Here is a 25178-nt window from a genome sequence, read left to right on the forward strand (position 1 = left end):
AAGGATATAAACACATGTGCACACATGACTACATGCAGCTCTTGCTTTGATCTCAAAACAAACACATCTACTCACTACCACTCATGCTGTAAACACAGTCCAGTTCAAAGTGATTGGCACAGTTCCATATGTGGGAAATGAAAATACCTATTTGCATATAGGTCTACTGCAGCTTTGATTGTTTATGCCACACAGGTATGTGTAGAGCATGGCGTCATGCATTTCAATGCAATAGAATCCTACTCCCAATGTCTTCTGCCTACAACAACATCTCTTGCGTAGTTAGTTTTGCATTCTAAGTCTTGCACAGTTCATTTTGTTTCATTATGTTGAATTAAAAGTGGCTAATATTGTGTTGATTCAAACACAATTCCCACAATAAAGGGAAACTTTGATAGTGTTAACTAAGGGAGAAAACTCTAGAAAGTTGAGTAAAGTTCAATCTCGTGCTGCTCTGTGCATGTTCATATTTCTTCAGTGTGCTAGTCCCGAAGGATCTGCGCGCCCTTCCGCAGCTTAGAGGGAACATTGCCCACAGGTGGATTGAAAATTGAGGGGGGAAACAAAATCAATATACTTTAAAATAACTAGAACCAAATCTAAACTGTGTGAAGTGATAATGGACCTACAATATCTTCATGTAGTTTCTTGACTGTCCAGCTCACTAATAATCACTGTGCACAGTCAATGGACCTACATTCATACAGTTTCTTGAATGTCCAAGTCGCTAGACAGTCAGGAAGCATAGAAAATTGCCCAAACGATGGCAAGGAAACGTAACCAATTTTCAGTACCTCGTAGAAGACACCCCTGGTTTAATCCATGACACCCAGGGCTGCCTGAGAGGGTGAATAGGAGGTGTCACAAGAGGAAGGGACTGAGTCCCTGTTATGTCACCCAAGGGCCCAGCAGGACTCTTGCTATTTCCTTTCACCAGAGACTCATTCACCTACGTGGCACCAAGAGGCCGTTGATCAATAATTCATGTTAATCTTAGTCAATCACATGAACATCAGCTTAATGACTCTATAAAAAGGTCCCCTGTCACTTAGTAGTTGACTTTGAGTAATGGACAATTCTAGCGTGATGGATGTGACATTTCCACACCAAATCACAAATTAAATGTCTCACAGAATGGACAAACAAGACATTAATTAAAGTGTTGCATTCTCAGGTTGACTATCCCACATAATTGCCCTAATTCGAATCAGTTTGGAGGTTCCAATAAGTTTGAACTAGTTTGTGGTTTGTCAATCCCTCTCTAGCCTCCACCTAATGAAGCTTTGAAAAAGTAATCAAAGTGTTCGGACTCCTGAGTGGCGCAGTGGTCTAAGGCACTGCATCTCAGTGCTAGAGGCGTCACTACAGACCCTGGTTTGTTTTCAGGCTGTATCACAACAGGGCGTGATAGGGAGTCCCATAGGGCGGCGCACAATTGGCCCAGTGTCGTCCAGGTTAGGGTTTGGCCGGGGTAGGCCAAATAAGAATTTGTTTTTAACTGTCTTGCCTAGTTAAATAAAGGTAACATATTACATTATTACTGACAATTCACCCATACTGTATTCACACTGTGTAAGATTAGCTTCCAGTTGACTCGTAGCCTCTAACCCAAAAACCATGTAATGTTAGGAACAACCTCCAATATGCCTTTGAGAATATACCCACAAATCACTGTGGAACCCACGTATACCAGCCTGATCTCCTAGAGTAGACATAACATAGTAAATGTATATCAGAGATACTCAAATTACTATGATATGTTACGTTTGGTATGGTTATGTAAGACAGATGTTTACTTACTATGGCGGTTGGTCAGGGTGGATGGTAGTCCCGTGTAGCTCAGTTGCAAGTGCCATGCACTACCAACGCCAGGGTGGTGTGTTTGAGTCCCACACGGGACTAGTACAAAATAAAGTATTAAAATGTATGCACTCACTACTGTAAGTCGCTCTGGATAAGCGCATCTACTAAAATGTTAAATTATGGGTTGGCTTATAACACAAACATCTAGCAACCCAAAGGTTGTGAAATCAAATCTCATTATGGACAACAGTTGCTACTTTGCAACTACTTAGCATGTTAGCTAATCTAAACCTAAACTAAACCCTAACCTTAACCCCTAGCTTAGCTAACGTTAGCCACCTAGCTAGATTTTGTAACATATCATACGTTTTGGAAATTTGTAACATGTTGTACATTTAGCAAATTTGTAACATATAATACGAATTGTAATTCTTAACTTATCAAACGAAATGGGTGATGGATATCCACAAATTAATACTTACCATACCGTAAGATATCATACTAAATAGGAGTGTCTCCGATTTACATACAGAATAATACGAAATGCTCTGAGACCAGGTTGAATATACAGCACGTGTTTATTTTCTATGGCAATTTTCCCTTCCAAAAGGTTTTGACATTTCCAATTGCTACAAAGCAACACTGTTTTATCAAGAGACAGTGTAATTCCACTCCACTTAATGACCCTGTTTATCCCCAGTCTCTGAATATGTGTAAGCAATTGAAATCGCACCAATGTTGACATTTGTAATAAGATTGGGCCGAAGAGGATGGCTGACGTGTTACATGCTCCTAACCAATTGTGCTATTTTGTCAGTTTTTTTTGCATTGTTTGTAACTTGTTTTTTTTTTAATACATATTTTGTACATAATGTTGCTGCTACCGTCTCTTATGATCGGAAATAACTTCTGGACACCAGAACAGTGATTACTCACCACGAACTGGAAGAAGCTTTTTCCTTTAATGAGTTCGAAGAGAAGGACATACTGCTTTCCCGGGAAAAGGTCCAAATCCCTGTAATTTGCGTGAAGAAAAGAAGGCGGAAAAGAGGGCACAGGTCGTGCTGCCTTCAGAGAATCTGTAGGCGAGCGAGTAAACTCCCACTGCCATCCATTCTATGACATGCAATCACTGGAAAATAAAATTGATGACCTACAATTACCCTACCAACGAGACATTAAAAACTGTAAAATCTTATGTTTCACCGAGTCGTGGCTGAACAACGACACGGATAATATAGAGCCGGCTGGATTTTTCATGCACGGGCAGAACAGAGAAGAAGCTACGTCTGGACGAGGGGTGGGGGTGTGTCTTTTTGTCAATAACAGCTAGTGAGCGATATCTAATATTCAAGAAGTCTTGTGGTATTGCTCGCCTGAGGTACAGTATTGTACCTTATGATAAGCTGTAGACCACACTATCTACCAAGAGATTTCTCATCTATATTATTCGTAGATGTCTTTTTACCACCACAGTCCAATGCTGGCACTAAGACCGCACTCAACCAACTCTACAAGGCAATAAGCAAACAAGACATTTCTCATACAGAAGCGGCCCTTCTAGTGGCCGGGGACTTTAATGCATGCAAACTTAAATCAGATTTACCACATTTTTACCAGCATGTCACATGTGCAACCAGAGGGGGAAAAAAACTCTAGACCACCTTTACTCCACACACAGAGATGCACACAAAGCTCTCCCCTGCCCTCCATTTGGCAAATCTGACCATAATTATATCCTCCTGATTCCTGCTCACAGGCAAAAACTAAAGCAGGAAGTACCAGTGACTCGCTCAATACGGAACTGGTCAGATTACGCGGATGCTACGCTACAGGACTGTTTTGCTAGCACAGACTGGAATATGTTCTGGGATTCATCCAATGGCATTGAGTAGTTAACCACCTCAGTCATTGGCTTCATCAATAAGTGCATCGATGACGTCGTCCCCACAGTGACTGTACGTACATATCCCAACCAGAAGCCATGGATTACAGGCAACATCCGCATCGAGCTAAAGGCTAGAGCTGCCGCTTTCAAGGAGCGGGACACTAATCCGGATGCTTATAAGAAATCCCGCTATGAATCATCAAACAAGCAAAGCCTCAGCACAGGATTAAGATTGAATCCTACTACACCGGCTCTGACACTTGTTGGATGTGGCAGGGCTTGAAAACTATTATGGTCTCCAAACGGAAAGACAGACACGAACAGCCGAGTGACGCAAGCCTACCAGATGAGTTAAATGCCTTTTATGCTCACTTTGAGGCAAGCAACACTGAAGCATGCACGAGAGCACCAGCTGTTCTGGATTACTGTGTGATAACGCTCTTGGCAGCCGATGTGAGCAATACCTTTAAACAGGTCAACATTCACAAAGCCACGGGGCCAGATGGATTACCTGCATGCGCAGACCAACTGGCAAGTGCCTTCACTGACATTTTCAACCTCTCCCTGACTGAATCTGTAATACCTACAGCCTAATACCTGCAGCCCACCATAGTCCCTGTGCCCAAGGAAGCGACGGTAACCTGCCTAAATGATTACCACCCCATAGCACTCACGTCGGTAGCCATGAAGTGCTTTGAAAGGCTGGTCATGGCTCACATCAACAGCATCCTCCCAGATACCCAAGTTCCTTGGTGTCCAACATATTATCATTGTCCAAACACACTAAGACAGCCATGAAGAGGGAACGAAAAAACCTTTTCCCCCTCAGGAGACTGAAAAGATTTGGCATGGGTCCCCAGATCCTCAACAAGGTTCTACAGCTGCACCATCGAGAGCATCCTGACCCGTTGCATCACCGACTGCTATGGCAACTGCTCGGCATCTGACCGCAATTCACTACAGTACATTTCTGGGGCCAAGCATCCTGCCATCCAGGACCTATATAATAGGCGGTGTCAGAGGAAGGCCCATAAAATTGTCAGAGACTCATAGACTGTTAGACTCATAGACTGTTTTCTCTGCTACCGGAGCGCCAAGTCTAGGACCAAAAGGCTCCTTAACAGCCTCTACCCCCAAGCCATAAGACTGCTGGACAATTAATAAAATGGCCACCTATCACGTTCGTCGTAATGATGAGACCAAGGCGCAGCGTGATAAGAATACATTCTTCTTTTAATGAAGACTAAACACTGAACAAACTATACAAAACAACGTGCCGCTATTGCGACACAAGTACTGACAGGAAACTACACATAGACAATAACCCACAAATCCAAAATGGAAAATGTCAACCTAAATAAGATCCCCAATCAGAGACAACAATAAACAGCTGTCTCTGATTGGGAACCAATTCAGGCCACCATAGACCGACATATACCTAGACATACCAAAACCCCATAGAATTACAAAAAACCCTAGACAGGAAAAAATACACATACCACCCTCGTCACACTCTGACCTAACCAAAATAATAAAGAAAACAAAGATAACTAAGGTCAGGGCGTGACATCACCGGACTATTTACTTTGACACCACCCTCCATTTGTTTTGTACACTGCTGCTACTCGTTGTTTATTATCTATGCGTAGTCACTTCACCCCTACCTACATGTACAAATTACCTCAACTGACCTGTACCCCCGCACCTTGACTCGGTACCGGTACTCCCTGCATATAGCCTCGTTATTGTTGTGTTATTGTGTTACTTTTTATTATTTATTACTTTAGTGTATTTGGTAAATACTGCACTGTTGGTTAAGGGCTTGTAAGTAAGCATTTCATGGTAAGATCTACAGTTGTTTTATTTGGCGCATGTAACAAATTAAGTTTGATTTGATTTGTGTTTATGCTATTTCTATTAGTACTCACAATCATGGTTTAGCCTACTTTTAATGGGGGAAATACATGTCAGACCACAGAAATGTTCTGTTATTAGATGCAGTTATCTGCCAGATTGAAATGGTCCATCTTGTCACGGGAGAAATATGGCAAACACAGCAGCCTTGAAAGATCGTTCATCAACCATCCACAAGGTTACATTTTGAATTGGTTTGTCACATGGATTGGCTGTTTATTTTTTTAGGATGATAAATTGTCAACAAATCGTGGATTTTGTGAATAGTTCATCCCTAAAATGATCACAGTCTGTTGTGATTATTTTCTGTTATTTCACATCCAACAGCAAATGGCCATATGCCACAGCAGCTAGTTTCGGCATTATTTAGCAGTAGCAATCAGACAACTAATAACTTATAAATTGACAATGTCATCTCCTGTTAAGAGAGATTCAAAGCTGCCTACATAGTGTTTGTCATTACTTGCATCTTTTGTCCAAGTATATTAGTAGTGTGGTGTTTGGAGACATGTTCAGACATGTTTGGCTAGCTGTTAGAGCGACAAGCCTATCATCTCCCTCTCACCTTACCCCTGGTCTGGTCTGGTCCCAGATCTGTTTGTGCTGTCTTGCCAACTCCTATGGTCATTGTCATGAGTTGGATATACAGTACAAACATATCTTGGATCAGGAAATCATTTCCCCATGGTTTAGTTTATAAACATTATGCAGGAGTGCATCTTCAACCCATGGGTGCTCTGCTTTTGTCTCAGAGAGTTGTTTTAGTCTCCATATTTGGGTAGCATCGCTGTTGAGAGGATCCTGGTCATTCTCAAACATGGGCCTGAGCCACAGTATAAGACTATAAAATAGACTGATAGACTCTCTAGGCCTTTTCGCATTACTGAGCCAAGCCAAGCTCAACTTACATTTGGCCTGTTGTTGAGAATAAAAAATGAGGTAATATATATCGGAGGGAAAACATGTCCGCCATGCCTGCCTGTACATACAGTAGGGCCTGTGGCCTATAAGAACACTAACAGTACAATGCAGCACTACATAGTCACACTTGAAAATATTTCAGTCTTGTTGTGAATTGTTGTGTCCCTCATTTGTCTCAAATGACTTTAATTCAGAACTTAAATGTAGTATTTTGATGAGGCGATATATGGGGGTGTTTTCATTTTTCCAGTACATTTTTGTGTATAAAAGACATTGATTTCATTGTTTGTGATTTATTGTCTCCCCCTATCGGAATCGCTAGATGTCACTCTACAACACACCTTCCCATTTGTTTTTGTGCTGTCGCCTTTGTGTCGTTTGACAATGCATGGCTCATTGTTCTTCTTCCCTCATGTTCGCACTCTCCATACACTTTTCTATCTGCAACCTTGTATTCTTTCTTTCTCTCTTTCTCTCTCTCTGTTTCAGCAAATCTATACAGATCAATATAATCGATGACGAGGAGTATGAGAAAAACAAGAACTTCTTCCTTGAGATGGGAGAGCCTCAGCTGCTGGAGATGAGTGAGAGGAAAGGTGGGGCGTTCCCTTCCCAGGCTTTGGTCCCAACCCTGTACCCCTTAACCCCACCCCCATTCCATTCACAATGTATGGCGTCCCCTACTGGATCCATCCACTATTACTTTGCGTTCGCTCAGACCTACTGTATTGGGTATACATGGATAAAGGCCACATTTACATCCTCCATGGAGTATTTTCACAATCCTGGACCAAGAGGAACACTGTAATAGACAGGTTTTCCTACCCACTGGATTCTCTTTTTTGGTATTTTTTCATTGTTACCTTTCAACCATATTTGTATAATGGTCAGGTGTAGATTTCTTGATTATGAATCCCGTGGTCCTTCAGGACCAGCATTGAGCCTAAAACAATTTTAGTCAGATCTAGACTACAGAGCACTTGTTTATAGTCACTTTTTTATCTGTGACCTTTTATTGACCTCAGCACCTAGACAAAACAATATCAATGTTATGAGAGGTAAATACCAGGACATAACGATATCAAATGCACAGACTTAACAATAGTGATATTATGTTTAGAGGTGAAGATCAATGAAAAGCTTTCATCTTTAAACTCAAACTGAGATCATAGAGGCTTCCAAACAGAGTTCCAACTGTCCCTCCATGTATGCACCATGAGGTGGTATGAGTGTGCAACAGAGCTCGACTTCCCCCCCTACCCCCGAACCCCGACAAACTGTTCCATCTGTACATTCATGGATGGCTCAGTGGATAAGTGGATATCGAAACCAGTCCAAATCCTTTTTGCTGTGTGTGTGTGTGTTTGTGAAACGCGCACAATCTATCCTTCCCCCACTTCCCGCCCTCGTCTTTCACCTTTCCCTTTTTGTTTTATACCTTGTCTTGTGTCCCCTTGCAGGAAAACCATAGCGGTTAGAATACTTGACCACGACGAATATGAAAGACAGGCCAGATTCTACATAGAGCTGCAGGAGCCCCATTGGAAAAGGCGATTGACAGGTGTGAGAGTAACTGAAAAGAGTAGAAGACGGGCTCAAGCTTCTGACTTCCTCCTCTTCTTCCTCCCACTCCTTCTTACTGCCATCTTTCCTGTTCTTTTTCTTACCCTCTTCTGCTCCCTCTCGCATTTTCTCCACTGTTGCAAGGCTACCTACCCTCTCCTCTGGTTTCTTGTATTTCTACTGCCCCTGGTCAACGCCGCTGTTCAGTGAACAGGATTTGGAACAGGAACAGGATTGGAGCAGAGTCAGTGAAGTTTATTTCCGTCCTGTTAAGGAGTCCCATCCTATGAGGCGTGCAGAGCGATAATAGCTTTTTGGTTGATAAACAAAGGTGGAATGTTGACTGGTAGTGGTAGTATGCTCAAGAAGGTGCTTTTCTAGCCCTTGAGCTCTTGTGGTCTTCAGCCAAGCAAATGGTCCAAGTTTACCCTTTTACAACCACACCCCTTGGTACTAACTGTGTTCCACTGTTTATGTTTGGGATGCTGCTTGGAACACACACTCACAATACTCAAAACATAAGTTTTTCAGTATGCATGTTGGACTTTGATTAACTCCTTACTGTAGGATTTTGGAAGAAATGCCATTAGATATATTTTTAGAATTACATAATACAATATTAACCTCTATATAAGGTACCAATAAATATACTGCATCACAACTCTCAATCTATGGAAATAACTAAAATAAAAATGCTGTGATGCGGTGGTTAATTTATCAAACTTTGCCATCACAGAGAAGTGATTGCTGTACATGTTTATTGTGGTGCCATTTCATTTCATATTTTTTATGTATACCTCCAAATGAAGCTATGCTAGAGCCTAAGGCCCTATGTAAATGTTACATTTTCGAACATTAGGGACGGTGCATCGTTAAAACGCTCTTATGAGACTTCAGTTCCATCTCAGGAAACTGGGCCCAAAACAGTACGCTGCAGGATAATGCTAGCGCATCATTTTGACAATATTCTGTCTTGACATATTCAGTGTGCGTTTGGGCAAAATTTCTCATCGTTTAAACTTTCATCCAGTGGAAACATTTAGCGGGTAACAAATACCATTATGAAACCCACACTGATACCTTGTTTTTATTTCCGAATATGTAACATTTTGAAATTCTCACAGATATTGTGAATTTAAATTTTGCCGCATATATAGTACCTCTGAGATTTGATTGGCCCAAGTGTTTTATTGCCATTTAATGTTTAACATTTTGAGTCCTACAAGTCTGATTTCAATTTCAAAAACTTGCTAGACATGTCTAGTCTGTAGTGACCAACAACCTAACCACGACATCTATATATTATAACTAACTTTCCTGATGGCTATAACTTTTTGCCGCCAGCTTGTGTATATTCATTCCTCTTGTTTCCCTTGTTACTTGTTTCCATTTCTCTTGTTTCTCATGTCTCGTTTCTCTCTGCTCAACTGTCTCTTATCTCATCTGTTTCCATCCTATCAGCTGTGTTGCTTCAAGAAATTGGTAAGCAGTCTACGTTTTCTCGTTAGTCTGCTCAGGTGTCACACTCTTTATTTCCCCTCGCTTCTGAAGTCACCTATTACTTCAAATGCCATTCATTGTCTGTTGCTATTGTAGTGAAGTGTCAAAGTGCATACACTGGCAGTCCGTGTACATGGTAACCTTCTACAGAAGGGTACATTCATTTCCTAAATTATGTTCTCAGTTGCAAGAAAACATGTGTAATTGTTCTTATTAAAGAGTGAGTTGGAAGTAGGCTTATACAGTATTTTTATTACTAGAGTTGAATTATTATTTGCTGATCAAAATTTGTCATTAATGAATAATACTATTAAGATACTTCATATAAACTAATACCCACTCGCAACCAAAAGGCATGTTTGATATATTTTCTTTATTTTCTATGGTTTTAGGTGGATTCGTGAAGACAGGTATGGAATATTGCTATTGCAAACAAAAATTATATTATTTGGATTCAATGTATATATTGATTGATTAATTAATTAATTAATGGGTCATTTTTATTAATTTTAATAGACAAAAGGCTTTATGGTAAGAAACAATTCAGTGTTGTAATGAATTGCTTTAAATCGTTGAAATTTAAAGCAAGTTAAATTCAAGTAACAAATGTGTCACCTTGGTGACAATCATGCGTTCTACTCCCCATTACTAATGGCACAAGCCTTCCAGGCTACTCTTTCATTGTTTAGACTATCTTTGTAACTATGTGTATTTAGACATAGACATTTATAATAAACCAATGTAATAGATTGATTATATTGAGAAAGCTTTGATGGACTTTAGTTGATTTGAGCATGGCATATTTTCAAATCAAATATACTCCAAAGACAGCACTGTGTACACTTGAATGAATATATTCTACTGTGTACTACTGTAGTACTACTATAGTCTTTTCTTTGATGAATACCAGAAATGTCATTTTTTTGGTTTGCACTTCCAGGCATTCAGCATGTAGGCCTATCCTATCACTGAATGAGTCACACTTCACTGTGTGCGAAAGAGTGTGAAAGAGGATGAATGACCTCACTGCGTGTGACCACACTGTGTGTTTCTGTAGGCGTGTACCAGTGAATGCTGCTGAGGGGGCTCATAATAATGGCTGGAATGGAGTCAATGAAGTGGTATTAACCGCATGGAAACCACATCTTAGATGTGTTTGATACCATGCCATTGACAGGGCTGGGGAATAACAGATTACATGTAATCTGTTACATGTAAGGGATTACAAAAACAACTGGTAACTGTAATCCGGTACATTACCAGAAAAAATACTGTAATCAGATTACAGATACATTTGAAAAACTAGATGATTTACTTCGAGGATTACACTTTTGAATTCAGAAAGGATGTTTGCGAAAAAAATCTTTGACACTTCTTTGATTTCTCAATGACATTCAAATCAGCATTGAAAAAGGTGCATGTTTAAATTTGTTCCACCTGACCCAGTCTGACCACTATGATGACACACCAAATGTGTTTGATGGATCGTGGGAAAAGAGCACAAACAAGCTTTTGTAGGCTACAGTCCAAGCTATCTTCCAATGGTGCGACTGCTGTCGGCATCCAAAGATTATCCAACTTTAATAAACGCTTGGAGGTAAGGATGACAGCACTGGTGTAGTCTACGGCGATCCGGAAATAACTTATTATTAATATCGACATAGCGTATTGATGTGAATCACTCTGCTGCTCTCTCATTTAGCTATTTGCGCCTTACAGATTGTGTTTGTTGTGGATGGCTGTTCACAAATCTAAATATGTATTTGAACCAAATGATGGTGGAATTCAACAAGTTCATGGTGCTTATCAATCATTGTTTTTGAAACCATTGGACAGCCAGTGAAAAATGCACTCTTGCAATAGCTGCATAGGGCAGATCCCAGCCTATGGAATAAAAGTGGGGATTTTATTGCTCAATCTAATTCATGCTGATAAAAAAAACATCCATAGGCCTAATGGACACATGCTCAAACTCACACACTTCTGATCTGTAGTTGGTACATCCATTTTTGGACTTATAAATTATATATATATTAATGTAAAGATATAATAGAGTCATATTATTATATGTAGTAAAAAGCAATGGGTGAGAAGAAGCCTACATAACCAACCCATAAAGTAAAATTTAACATCCATATATGGCCAGCTACGTAAGCTTTAACATTGATTTATCCTGCAATAGATGTCATCCAATTGGTAACATACATTTTTGTCTTCTTCTAATGACTCTTAAGGGGAAAGTAATCTAAAAGTAACTGCATGTAATCAGATTAAGTTACTGAGTTTGGGTAATCCAAAAGTTACTTTATTGATTACAATTTTGGACAGTAACCCTGGCCATTGACTTCATTCCAGCCATTATTATGAGCTTTCCTCCCATCAGCAGCCTCCACTGGCGTGTACGCGTCGAGACACGTGTCGTTTGCATGGCACCGGGGTTCATGGAATGATTCAAAGCCTAGATTGACCTCCAAAGAGACAGCTTTTGCCCTCTGTCCACTTTGGCTGATATGCACCACGTGCCCGTGATCAGACACTCACTGGTATCACTGAGCACACTCTGTGGTCCTTTAACGGTTGGGTCGTGGACCGTTAATGGCCAGGTCAGACTATTCATCAGGGTTCAATCAAGTCTCTTGGGAATGCAATTTCCACCAACACTTTGTACTTACTCAACTATATACAGAAGGCTAATGACTGATAAGGTAAATATAACAACGTAATGAAACCGAACTAGTTCAATTCTAATTCAGATCATTTCGTGTCCCGAGGAACTTGAGTTGAATTCCCCCTATTTTACAGGAAATAGACACTCATAAAGCTTTACACACTTGACACACTTGTATTTGTAATTCAGGTATTACAAATTATTCATAAATGGTTTATGAATGTGTTCTTGTTGTGTAAGGTGTGACCAGTTGTATAGCCATTTCACCTACCATGCCTGGTGATTGCTGTATGTGCTATATCAGTGGTCACTCCGGTTCAAGAGAGGTACTGGGTGTGCAGTCTTTTGTTCCAGCCCAGCACTAACACACTTGATAGCACTTAGGCTACACACTTCATTCAGCTCTTCAGTCTGGGCTGGGATTAGGTGAATCAGGTGTGTTTGTGATCCAAATGCTATATGAAAAATAATATTTTCAATCAAACACAGTCACTGGTTTCCCCCGGATAACTTTAAAAACATGATTCCTCTAGAGCTGCAACTTTAACAAAAGTCTCAAAGCAAATGTACTCAAATGAATGTACTCAACCAAGTAATGTTTACAGTGGGATCAAAGAATTTCAACAACATTTCAAATGAAACCTGTGTTCGTCCACCATAATATAGTGACATATATTGGATAGTGTTTTTTGACTTATCCGGAAACCTTGGGAAACAGTTTTTTTTAATCTAATGGGGGCTCTTTGTGCAATGAACTTTGAACTGTGAACTTATCCCTCAGGCAGGGACGTCTACCGGAAAGTGCAGGGTAGGGATAACCCTGTCCCTGCCACCATTATCAGCCTTGCAGGTATACATCCTCCCTTTGTCCTCTCCATCTTCCCCTCACTTCGCTATCGTCTCGCTCTCTTCTATCCTCCCTCACTTCTCTATCATCTCGCTCATGTGACTCATGAGTTCTTTATCACGGATGTCTCAATACTGCCTCCGGCTGGAAATCTCTGTGAATTAACAGTCTGCTTTTTCATTTCCAGTGTCACTCTTTTTGAATGAACTCCCTTTCTCTTATCAGCTCAGTACGTCAGTGCTTCTGCTTTGGTGACTAGCTTTGGGCCAGTCAAATGGCTAGATTGTCACTGCAAAGCTAATAGTCAGTATCATGCAGCTATTGAATATTTGCCTCTTTCACACACCTTTGTGGCCTCTACTACTACACTTTTTTTCATCCTCATTTTATCGTACATCAATTAGCATAAACAGAGCACAAGAAGGTACACACACTTGCAACAGAAACCTGGACTCAAGTGACATTTTCACACTTATGAGCCTCGCTAAACTGAACCAAGCTGAACTGTTATGCACTGGCCAGGTTATGCATCCAACACAGTAGCTGGAGCTGTGCTAGAAAGGATTATGTGAAAATAAAATATCCAAGGCACAGCTGAGCACAATATTTGGAAAAGTGTAAATGTTTTCAAGAGCAGATGTTGAGCAGTCAACAGCTAAATTGACCACTCACGGACATACATGCATAGCCTTTTATGGGTGCCGTCCTTGTCATGGCCACGAACCACCCAAATGTGTTCACTCCCTTTCTTTCTCCCTCTCTCTCTCTATCTTTCTCCCCCTCTCTCCCTCAGAGGAAGGGGACGAGGAAGCTCTCTCTAAGAAGGAGGAGGAGGAACGCCGCATCGCTGAGATGGGCCGGCCCACCCTGGGGGAGCACGTCAAACTGGAAGTCGTCATCGAGGAGTCGTATGAGTTCAAGGTACGAGAAAATATATTTTGAATAACCCAAAATATTGTATTTTCAGCTCTTTGAAGCTGAAGTACAAAACTGAAAATAAAAATAAGCAACAACGTACAGAGGGGAAGCAAGGCATACCGCACAAAGAACAGGTCTACCACTTGCCAGATTTGCTTTCAATGAGAGTGACAAATCATTAACTCTCATTTCTATCAGAAATATTTCGGGTCGCGCACAAACCTGCAAATTGCACCTTTAATAATAGTAAGTCACAGCTTTGATAGGACCCTAAAACAAATAGTGCACTATAAAACCACTCACTCCACCACTTGGAAAAGGAGTAAGACAACCAGCTGCACTTGAGATTGTATCTCCCATCTCCCAGTCGTACCTCCGATGTCTTAAGTGGTATCTCCCATTACTTAAGTCGTACCTCCGATGTCTTAAGTGGTATTTCCCATTACTTAAGTCATACCTCCGATGTCTTAAGTGGTATCTCCCATTACTTAAGTCATACCTCCGATGTCTTAAGTGGTATCTCCCGTGTATTAAGTCGGCCCAGCTGGAGTCCTTTCAATGTTTAACTCCAACTTTCACTGACATGGCCATCTGTCAATCCAAAAGGTAGCCAGCTATACTGATACTAAGTTCCATACTCCACATGAAAGAGACAGTGATTAGGATGAACATTTCGGGATTTGAGCATTAAAAATGTCTTTGCAGTTTGGGGTAGTTTTAGGGGTAGAAGTTGGGGTATGTTTGAGGTTGATATAGGGGTTGAGATATGGTTTAGTTCCCAGTCTGGCCTGATAAATCAAACTGCTTTGTCTTTATTGTATTGTATAGACTTTTGCATCATGTGCACTGCCAAGGTATATTCATTGGGCATGTATCTATGTTTGTGGAATGCTAAATAACCAGGATTGAGGATTATTAGACTGAAATCTTATGTTCTGGTGCCCCACAGAACACAGTGGATAAACTGATTAAGAAGACCAACTTGGCTCTATTGATTGGAACCAATAGCTGGAGGCAGCAGTTTATGGAAGCTATCACAGTCAGCTCTGGTAAGCAGATCAATCAATCATTTAATTGGCAGCGTATAGAGCTTTTTAGAAATGTGTTTGTAACAAAGTGACTAACCAGAAATCCAGGCCTAACAAACCCCAAAAGAGCAAACCACAACTGGAGTGGCAGGGGAAAACTCCCTAGGTCTAGGAAGTGCAGTAGGTAGAACACTTCCAGGTAGCCTCTTAAATATCATATCTGCGTCTCAAATGGCATCATATTCCCTTTATAGTGCCTATAGGGCTCTGTTGAAAAGTAGTGCACTATAGTGAATAGGTTGCCATTTGGGAGCCAGCCTATATTCTGATTCTTGGACAACAATACAGGATGATGTATTCAGAGCAAAATCAAATCTTGTCCAAAAGAGAAAATATTATGTTATTTTCCTTTCAAATCACATTTGTCTTAATTGGCTACACAATCACCCTAGCCATAAAGCCATCTGCCCAAATCTTAATTGGAATGCTTTTTGTAATTAGAGGGAACTGTAAAGTTCTTGTAGCGGCGCCCTCCGAAGCACATTCCAGACACAATGCACTGTTGATTTATCAACAAGGTGGCGCTGAAGCGCAACGAACTCATCAAGCAACACACACACACCCACACAATCTCACATACGCAATCATATATGCACACATCTCAAACACACACATGCACGAACACACGCACACAGACAGACACATACACACAAATTTCCACTGAGGGCCGGAGCGGAGATGACAAAGCTTGTTAGCCATGGGAGTGCACTCCAGAGGAGATTCCTCCAGGGATACAGTAGTAATGAGATCATTACAAAGTCCATGTATTGAATTAGTCTGCTCATGGGGTTCTAAACTACATGTGTGTTTGTGGCCATGTCCAGAATCAGGCTTTCCTACTACTTACTTAAACTGCATATTGTCTGCTAGTATCACATACTGTTCAAAACAATTCATTAAGTAAGCAACCAATATCAGCATACTAGAATCCTGAGGATGCATAATCTAATGAGCAATTCCGTTTATTCCCGCCATTTGTTCATTTTGGTACAGCGCGTCCCCTCAGCTGATTATCAGCTGTTGTCAGACACTTGGTTCTCGAAAGACGATTTTCTTCCTGAAAGGTGTACAGCGAATTCTACTGGCTGGAAAGCTGAAATTAGTATGACTTCCTGCGATTTAAAGCATTTTGAAATCTCACATACGAACATTCCTACTATTCAGAATGCAAGTATGGGTATTCGGACACGACCATTGTGTGTGTGTGTGTGTGTGTGTGTGTGTGTGTGTGTGTGTGTGTGTGTGTGTGTGTGTGTGTGTGTGTGTGTGTGTGTGTGTGTGTGTGTGTGTGTGTGTGTGTGTGTGTGTGTGTGTGTGTGTGTGTGTGTGTGTGTGTGTGTGTGTGTGTGTGTGTGTGTGTGTACTCGTGAGTTCTGAACTGTGCTAATATCCAGGAAGACCCTTTCCACTAGGATAGGCACAGAGTCTTTGCTACAGATGGGCTATGGTTGATCTCATCCCTAACCTGTATGTTTACTGTAACACAAATTCAATTGGAGACAAAACAGGACAGGACATGGTCAAGCTGGATCTGTTTAACCACTATGGCCTCCTGTCCATTCAAATGCATGCATGAGCACACGCACCCACAAATGTGTTCACATGTAGAAACAAACATTGAAACAAGTACTGCAATGCAGCCCTATGTCTTGAAACATACTCATGGACACGACATGCATTGCATTATCAAAAATAGACACAAATACAGACACACACACATACACACACACAAAAACGTGACCATTCCCTGCTCCCGTGCAGAGAAACGCATTCAGGTGGATTTTGCCCATCAGCTATTTTAAGCAACGTCACCCTAATGAACTCTCCCATGGCTTCAATGAGTAGAAATGTGGCTCACTGTCCTGACTTGATGTGATAAGAGACTTCATTATTTGTGTAATGTGGAAATTCACTCTCCACACAGTCTGTAAAGAGTGGAGAGAGTAGGGCTAACAGCTAACACTACTAGGAAAGCCTGAACGTCTGTGTTTTAATTTAGAATGGACTAGTGGTGGCTAGTTTCTCCTGGTCTACTCACAGTTTAAGACTACTTTACATTGCAGAGAACCTTCACATTGTAGCAGAGGTTTTAATCATGTTAAATGTTGAAATTGAACTACGAAGTTGGGGTTACAACTAACTACCGGGGGTTTGCTAACTACTTCGCTCGAAGAGTGCAGAGTATAAAGTCAGACAATCTGCTGTCTCAGCCACTGCCTGTCACCAAGGGAGTACCCCAAGACTCAATCCTAGGCCCCACGCTCTTCTCAATTTACATCAACAACATAGCTGTATGCAGATGATACAGTTGCTCTGCAACAAAACATTCTTAGTGTCCTACAAGCTTTCTCTGCCCTTAACCTTGTTCTGAACACCTCCAAAACAAAGGTCATGTGGTTTGGTAAGAAGAATGCCCCTTTCCCCACAGGTGTGATTCCTACCTCTGAGGGTTTAGAGCTTGAGGTAGTCACCTCATACAAGTACTTGGGAGTATGACTGTCTTTTTCTCAGCACATATCAAAGCTGCAGGCTAAAGTTAAATCTAGACTTTGTTTCCTCTATTGTAATCGCTCTTCTTTCACCCCAGCTGCCAAACTAACCCTGATTTAGATTACGGAGACATAATTTATAGATTGGCCTCTTGGGGGGCTAGATGTTCTTTACCATTCGGCCATCAGATTTGTCACCAATGCTCCTTATAGGACACAACACTGCCCTCTATACTCCTCTTTAAACTGGTCATCTTCTGTAAACCCGTAGCAAGACACACTGGTTGATGCTTATTTATAAAAACCCTCTTAGGCCTCAATCCCCCCTATCTGAGATATCTACTGCAGGCCTCATCCTCCACATACAACACCCGTTCTGCCAGTCACATTCTGTTAAAAGTCCCCAAAGCACACACATCCCTGGGTCGCTCGTCTTTTCAGTTCGCTGCAGCTAGCGACTGGATCGAGCTGCAACAAACACTCAAACTGGACAGTTTTATCTCAATCTCTTCATTCAAAGACTCAATCATGGACACTCTTACTGACAGTTGTGGCTGATTTGCATGGTGTATTGTTGTCACTACCTTCTTGCCCTTTGTGCTGTTGTCTGTGCCCAATAATGTTTATAACATGTTTTGTGCTTCTACCATGTTGTGTTGCTACCATGTGTTGTTGTCATGTGTTGCTGCCTTGCTATGTCGTTGTCTTGGGTCTTTCTTTATGTAGCGTTGTGTTGTCTCTCTTGTCATGATGTGTGTTTTGTCTTATATTTATATACAGTTGAAGTCGGAAGTCTACATACACTTAGGTTGGAGTCATTAAAATTATTTTTACAACCATTCCACAAATTTCTTCTTAACAAACTATAGTTTTGGCAAGTCGGTTAGGACATCTACTTTGTGCATAACACAAGTCATTTTTCCAACAATTGTTTACAGACAGATTTTTTCACTTATACCTCACTGTATCACAATTCCAGTGGGTCAGACGTTTACATACACTAAGCTGACTGTGCCTTTAAACAGCTTGGAATATTCCAGAAAATTATGTCATGGCTTTAAAAGCTTCTGATAGGCTAATAGACATAATTTGAGTCAATTGGAGGTGTACCTGTGGATGTATTTCAAGGCTTTGCTTTGAAATAGGCTTTGCTTGACATCATGGGAAAATCAAAAGAAATCAGCCAAGACCTCAGAAAACAATTGTAGACCTCCACAAGTCTGGTTTATCCTTGGGAGCAATATCCAAATGCCTGAAGGTACCACGTTCATCTGTACAAACAATAGTACGCAATAATAAACACCATGGGACCACGCAGCCATCATACTGCTCAGGAAGGAGACACATTTTGTCTCCTCGAGATGAACGTACCTTGGTGCAAAAAGTGCAAATCAATCCCAGAACAAATCAATCCCAAATTCACCCAATTTATTGTGGGAAGGTTGTGGAAGGCTACCTGAAACGTTTGACCCAAGTTAAGCAATTTTAAGGCAATGCTACCAAATACTAATTTAGTGTATGTACACTTCTGACCCACTGTGAATGTGATGACATTCTGACATTTCTGACATTTCACATTCTTAAAATAAAGTGGTGATCCTAACTGACCTAATACAGGGAATTTGTACTAGGATTAAATGTCAGGATTTGTGAAAAACAGAGTTTAAATGTATTTGGCTAAGGAATATGTAAAGTTCCGACTTCAACTGTAGATGTTTTTTTGTTTTTTTTAATCCCATCACCCGTACCCACAGGAGGCCTTTTTCCTAAATTGTAAATAAGAATTTGTTCTTTACTGACTTGCCTAGTTAACTAAAAGTTAAATAAAATAACTAATAAAATAACTCCCTCCCCTCAAAATGTCTCAGGCGATGATGACGAGGACGAGTGCAGCGAGGAGAAGCTGCCCTCCTGCTTTGATTACATCATGCACTTCCTCACCATCTTCTGGAAGCTCCTGTTCGCATTCGTGCCGCCCACCGACTACTGGAATGGCTGGGCCTGCTTCGTGGTCTCCATCAGTATGATTGGCCTGCTCACCGCCTTCATTGGAGACCTGGCCTCCCACTTTGGCTGTACCGTGGGCCTCAAGGACTCCGTGACCGCCGTGGTGTTTGTGGCGCTCGGGACGTCTGTGCCAGGTGCGTTCCATACATGCTGCAATACACCCAGACACACATACACGCGCAAAGACATATTCACAAACTCTGGGTCTTATGAAGACGCTGTCACCAGTCTGGTGTTTGCGGCATTGGGACGCCAGGCTAGTAACACACACCATCTAGCTCTTTACTCTCATGACAGGTTTTTATTATAATTAGGCAAAAATGTATTTAGTCAGCCACCAATTGTGCAAGTTCTCCCACTTAAAAAGATGAGAGAGGCCTGTAATTTTCATCATAGGTACACTTCAACTATGACAGACAAAATGAGATTAAAAAAATCCAGAAAATCACATTGTAGGATTTTTAATGAATTTATTTGCAAATTATGGTGGAAAATAAGTATTTGGTCAATAACAAAAGTTATCTCAATACTTTGTTATATACCCTTTGTTGGCAATGACAGAGGTCAAGCATTTTCTGTAAGTCTTCACAAGGTTTTCACACACTGTTGCTGGTATTTTGGCCCATTCCTCCATGCAGATCTCCTCTAGAGCAGTGATGTTTTGGGGCTGTTGCTGGACAACATGGACTTTCAACTCCCTCCAAAAAATTTCTATGGGGTTGAGATCTGGAGACTGGCTAGGCCACTCCAGGACCTTGAAATGCTTCTTACGAAGCCACTCCTTCGTTGCCCGGGCGGTGTGTTTGGGATCATTGTCATGCTGAAAGACCCAGCCACGTTTCATCTTCAATGCCCTTGCTGATGGAAGGAGGTTTTCACTCAAAATCTCACGATTACATGGCCCCATTCATTCTTTCCTTTACATGGATCAGTCTTCCTGGTCCCTTTGCAGAAAAACAGCCCCAAAGCATGATGTTTCCACCCCCATGCTTTACAGTAGGTATGGTATTCTTTGGATGCGACTCAGCATTCTTTGACCTCCAAACACGACGAGTTGATTTCTAAACAAAAAGTTCTATTTTGGTTTCATCTGACCATATGACATTCTCCCAATCTTCTTCTGGATCATCAAAATGCTCTCTAGCAAACTTCAGACGGGCCTGGACATGTACTGGCTTAAGCAGGGGGACACGTCTTGCACTGCAGGATTTGAGTCCCTGGCGGCGTAGTGTGTTACTGATGGTAGGCTTTGTTACTTTGGTCCCAGCTCTCTGCAGGTCATTCACTAGGTCACCCCGTGTGGTTCTGGGATTTTTGCTCACCGTTCTTGTGATTATTTTGACCCCACGGGGTGAGATCTTGCGTGGAGCCCCAGATCGAGGGAGATTATCAGTTGTCTTGTATGTCTTCCATTTCCTAATAATTGCTCCCACAGTTGATTTCTTCAAACCAAGCTGCTAACCTATTGCAGATTCAGTCTTCCCAGCCTGGTGCAGGTCTACAATTTTGTTTCTGGTGTCCTTTGACAGCTCTTTGGTCTTGGCCATAGTGGAGTTTGGAGTGTGACTGTTTGAGGTTGTGGACAGGTGTCTTTTATACTGATATCAAGTTCAAACAGGTGCCATTAATACAGGTAACGAGTGGAGGACAGAGGAGCCTCATAAAGAAGTTACAGGTGTCAGGACCCGGTTTCGAACCTGGGTCTCCGGAGTGAGAAACAGTCACTTAACCAACTGAGCCACGAATAGTCAGCAGAACCCAGAAGATGAGGCAGACACAGCAGTACTTAAGACGGTGTATTTAATAAAGAAAAAATCCTTAAATACAAAAAATGGCAAATCCAAAAGGTGGTAGGAAAAGCACAAAAAGGCCTCAAAAGAAACTCACAAAAAATAAACAAAAACAAAAAAACAGAATACCACAAGAGCGTCACCCGGAATCGACAAGAGTACACAGAACACTAGGGCAGGGTGCTAACATACAAACACAGAGCACAGAACTGAGGGAAACTAAGGGTTTAAATACAATTAGAGGAAACGAGGCACAGGTGCAAATAATTAATGGGGATCAAGGGAAAAACATAAGGACAAAAAGCACAATGGGGGCATCTACTGACCAAAACCCGGAACAACCCTGGCCAAATCCTGACAACAGGTCTGTGAGGGCCAGAAATCTTGTTTGTTTGTAGGTGACCAAATACTTATTTTCCACCATAATTTGCAAATAAATTCATAAAAAATCCTACAATGTGATTTTCTGGATTTTTTTTCTCATTTTGTCTGGCATAGTTGAAGTGTACCTTTGATGAGAATTACAGGCCTCTCTCATCTTTTTTAAGTGGGAGAACTTGCACAATTGGTGGCTGACTAAATACTTTTTTTGCCCCACTGTATGTAGGGTTTATATGAAGAATTATTGAATAGTACACCATGTCATAGCTCTTGTCATGCATTGACATCTAATTTTGGATCTGTGTTACCCTATCACCATTCCCAATTCTTATTTTTCGTCCTCTCACTTTCTCTTTATCTCTCTCTCTCTCTCCCCCAGACACATTTGCCAGCAAGGTAGCTGCAATTCAGGACCAGTACGCCGATGCCTCCATCGGCAACGTAACGGGCAGCAATGCCGTCAACGTCTTCTTGGGCATCGGCGTGGCCTGGTCCATCGCTGCCATCTACCACAATTCCAAGGGCAACGACTTCCGGGTGGACCCGGGCACCCTGGCCTTCTCCGTCACCCTATTCACCATCTTCGCCTTTGTCGCCGTGGCCGTGCTCATGTACCGGCGCCGGCCCGAGATTGGGGGCGAGCTGGGTGGGCCCCGTGGCCCCAAAATTGCAACCACCTGTCTCTTCTTCAGCCTGTGGCTCATGTACATCGTCTTCTCCTCCCTGGAAGCTTATTGCCACGTCAAGGGCTTCTAACTTCTCTATAAAGTATCTGAAAGCAAGATTCAAAAAGGGATAATTTAAAGATCTACGAAAGCTTCTGAAAGATCTTCGAAAGCTTCTGAGTCTTTGAAAGCTTCTATAAGGTCTAATAAAGCTATTCAAAAGTATTTGAAAGCTTCTAAAGTATATTTGAAAGCTTTTTAGTCTTTGAAAAGCTTCTAAAATAAATGTCAATGCTTCTAAAAAGAGCCACTTTATTGACATCCTACGCCATTGACTTACATGTCCCTTTATCCTAAATCTAACATCCATGACTCTGCATACCCTTCTCGTCCTATGCTTATGCCATCTACTGCCACATCCAAGACATCCAAAGCATCCACTACTACAACTAAGGCCTCTGAACCAACACCAGCCGGATGGTGGCCCCCCAATTTTTTTTTTTTTTTTAACTATTCATTTAGTTTTTGTTCTCTAGCTCCTTCGATCCTGTTGTTGCAGCTTTATTTTAAATTGAAGCTATCTGTTGACTTTCATTGGATCAAGACTCCCAAGGCTGTGTATCCAAAATGTACTTTCAGATGAAGCAAAAACATGTGCTTGTTTGGTTATACAGAACTTCAAAAGCTGGGCATAAATGTGCTGCTGGTTGGCATCCACAATTTCTGTTCAGTGCCCCCCCCCCAAAAAAAACAAAATAGACAAATTTGTCATAATACTCCACGCCAGAAACGTGAGTGATTGTTTAAATGCAAAGAGCATATGGATGAAAAATGCATAGTTACTTAGGTAAAAACTTAAATGAGGCTATAGCTCATTTTATGTCTACACTGTACTGTTGCAGTGATGACTGTACCTCTAATATTATAGAAACTAAAAAAAACTTTCCTTACAAGAAGAATGTCTTGATATAAAATGTCACTAATGCACATGTTACATATTATAATTTTTTCCCCACTAAACATTTATCAGCAACAATACTATAACACTAGACAAGTAGAGTGTGGACTACAATACACCGAGATCTTTTGTTAAAAGGTGATCTAAATTTTCACTAAAATGCATTTACCACAATTTACAAATGATATATCATTGTAAAACAAAAAGTAAACTGCGTAAATTGAAATCAACAAGTTGTTTTATCAACAACAAAAAATCTAATTGGAAGGAATGAGCCTAGATATTATTCAGTGAAAGATTTAAAAAAATGTTTTTAGGAAAATGAACCAACCTTTTCTAGCGTGGTTGGACAGGTTGAAGCTCTTTTGATATTCTTATCAGACCTCTTATGACAAGGATTATATCCTATACATTATGGATCTTCCATATTTGGGTGAATAGGGCTTTTAAGACTTCTATCATACTGCAGTAAGAAGATAAAGTCCAGAAAATATATAGTATGCCATGGATGGGCAACTTTTGTAGGCCTTTTGTAGGCCTGCGGACCAATTACACTTTTTAATTATTATTTTTTTAATTCTTAGGAGTTTAGTCGGGGTCTCAACTCACTGTTGAGGGTTAGAATAAAGAATACACAGGATGCAATTTAGAAATGTGGTTGTGCATCAGCAGTCACTCAATTAGCCCATGTCAGCTAAATGTTTTTTGATTGGTTAATTAGTCTAGTGGCCAGCTATCTAAACTTGTAGTAAGCATGGTTGAATTACCGACCAGGGTGGGGCCCTTTGATCATCAGTTATCATATTAAAACTGCTGACATTTGCATCCACCCTATGGTAAAATGTGTAGAATTTCAGGAAATTAGCTGTAAAACTGCTAATTGTTTTCTCCAGTCCATATCAAAATGAGTAAAATTGCATGAAATGAGTCATAAAATAAAAATATATTCTCTCTGTCCAGTGGCAAAATGTGTAGAATTGCAGAGAACATGCTTTAAAACGACAACATTTTCTCTACGGAAAATGGATGTGGGTACGCAGACCCACGAACCACTGCAGCCCCTCATGATGAGTTCTGTTGTCCATCCCTGTAGTAAACTATCAAGATCTCCAAGACAGAGACTGCCAATCCCGTTATATATGTGATGTCCATAGCATCTTTCATTTTGTCTGTTAACTATCACAGGTGACAGACAAAACAACACAAACTCTACAGTTGTGCTTCTCTCATAGAAAAGTCATCAAAAAAGTATTGCGTGTCAAGTTTTGTCATACGTTGTTGTTGATTCTTTGTCCAGGTGTGCGGCGATGTTCACTTTAGCGCTGTGGTGAGCATAGTGTGCAAGTGTTAACTCTGACTGAATAATCCTCAATGTTGGATTATCAATGTGCTAATCGTAAACTATATGCATGAATGTAAACATAACTGTATATCATAAGCCATAGTTATCATTAACATTAGGGGACACATTTTAATAATGAGTAGTAATGGATTTGGGTTCATTGAGTTTGTTTTTGTGTGTTTGCTCCTAGAACAATGTTATCTGAAAGACTACCCTTTTTTAAAGTAATGTGAACAAATAATTTCTTATTTGTATGAAAGGCAATATCTCATACTCTTGTGTTGATTAAATAGGTATTTGTACTGTCCAAAACTATATTGCTCTGCTTGAGTGTGCTGATGTCAAGTTTGCGGAAAATACGAAGCAGTACTTTTTATGTGTTATCTGTTTTTGTATATAGTGTACAGTGTTGTCAAAGTGAGGTAGTTGGCCTCAA

The 25178-nt window shown here is 40.9% G+C and overlaps 1 protein-coding gene across 1 annotated transcript in view; it reads left to right on the plus strand.

The window, feature by feature from the left end:
• Positions 1 to 22944, plus strand: part of LOC135520847 (sodium/calcium exchanger 1-like) — a 48976-nt gene extending 26032 nt beyond the window's left edge. The window contains exons 3-10 of the mRNA XM_064946658.1: positions 7016 to 7122; positions 9551 to 9571; positions 9982 to 9999; positions 13039 to 13107; positions 13898 to 14025; positions 14972 to 15071; positions 19468 to 19740; positions 22157 to 22944. Coding sequence (XP_064802730.1) covers positions 7016 to 7122; positions 9551 to 9571; positions 9982 to 9999; positions 13039 to 13107; positions 13898 to 14025; positions 14972 to 15071; positions 19468 to 19740; positions 22157 to 22533 — 1093 coding nt within the window. The 3' untranslated portion in view covers positions 22534 to 22944. The remainder of the gene's footprint in view (positions 1 to 7015; positions 7123 to 9550; positions 9572 to 9981; positions 10000 to 13038; positions 13108 to 13897; positions 14026 to 14971; positions 15072 to 19467; positions 19741 to 22156) is intronic.
• Positions 22945 to 25178: the final 2234 nt, after the last annotated feature.

This window comes from Oncorhynchus masou, chromosome 4 (assembly GCF_036934945.1).
Source record: "Oncorhynchus masou masou isolate Uvic2021 chromosome 4, UVic_Omas_1.1, whole genome shotgun sequence".
Taxonomy (NCBI): Eukaryota; Metazoa; Chordata; class Actinopteri; order Salmoniformes; family Salmonidae; genus Oncorhynchus; species Oncorhynchus masou.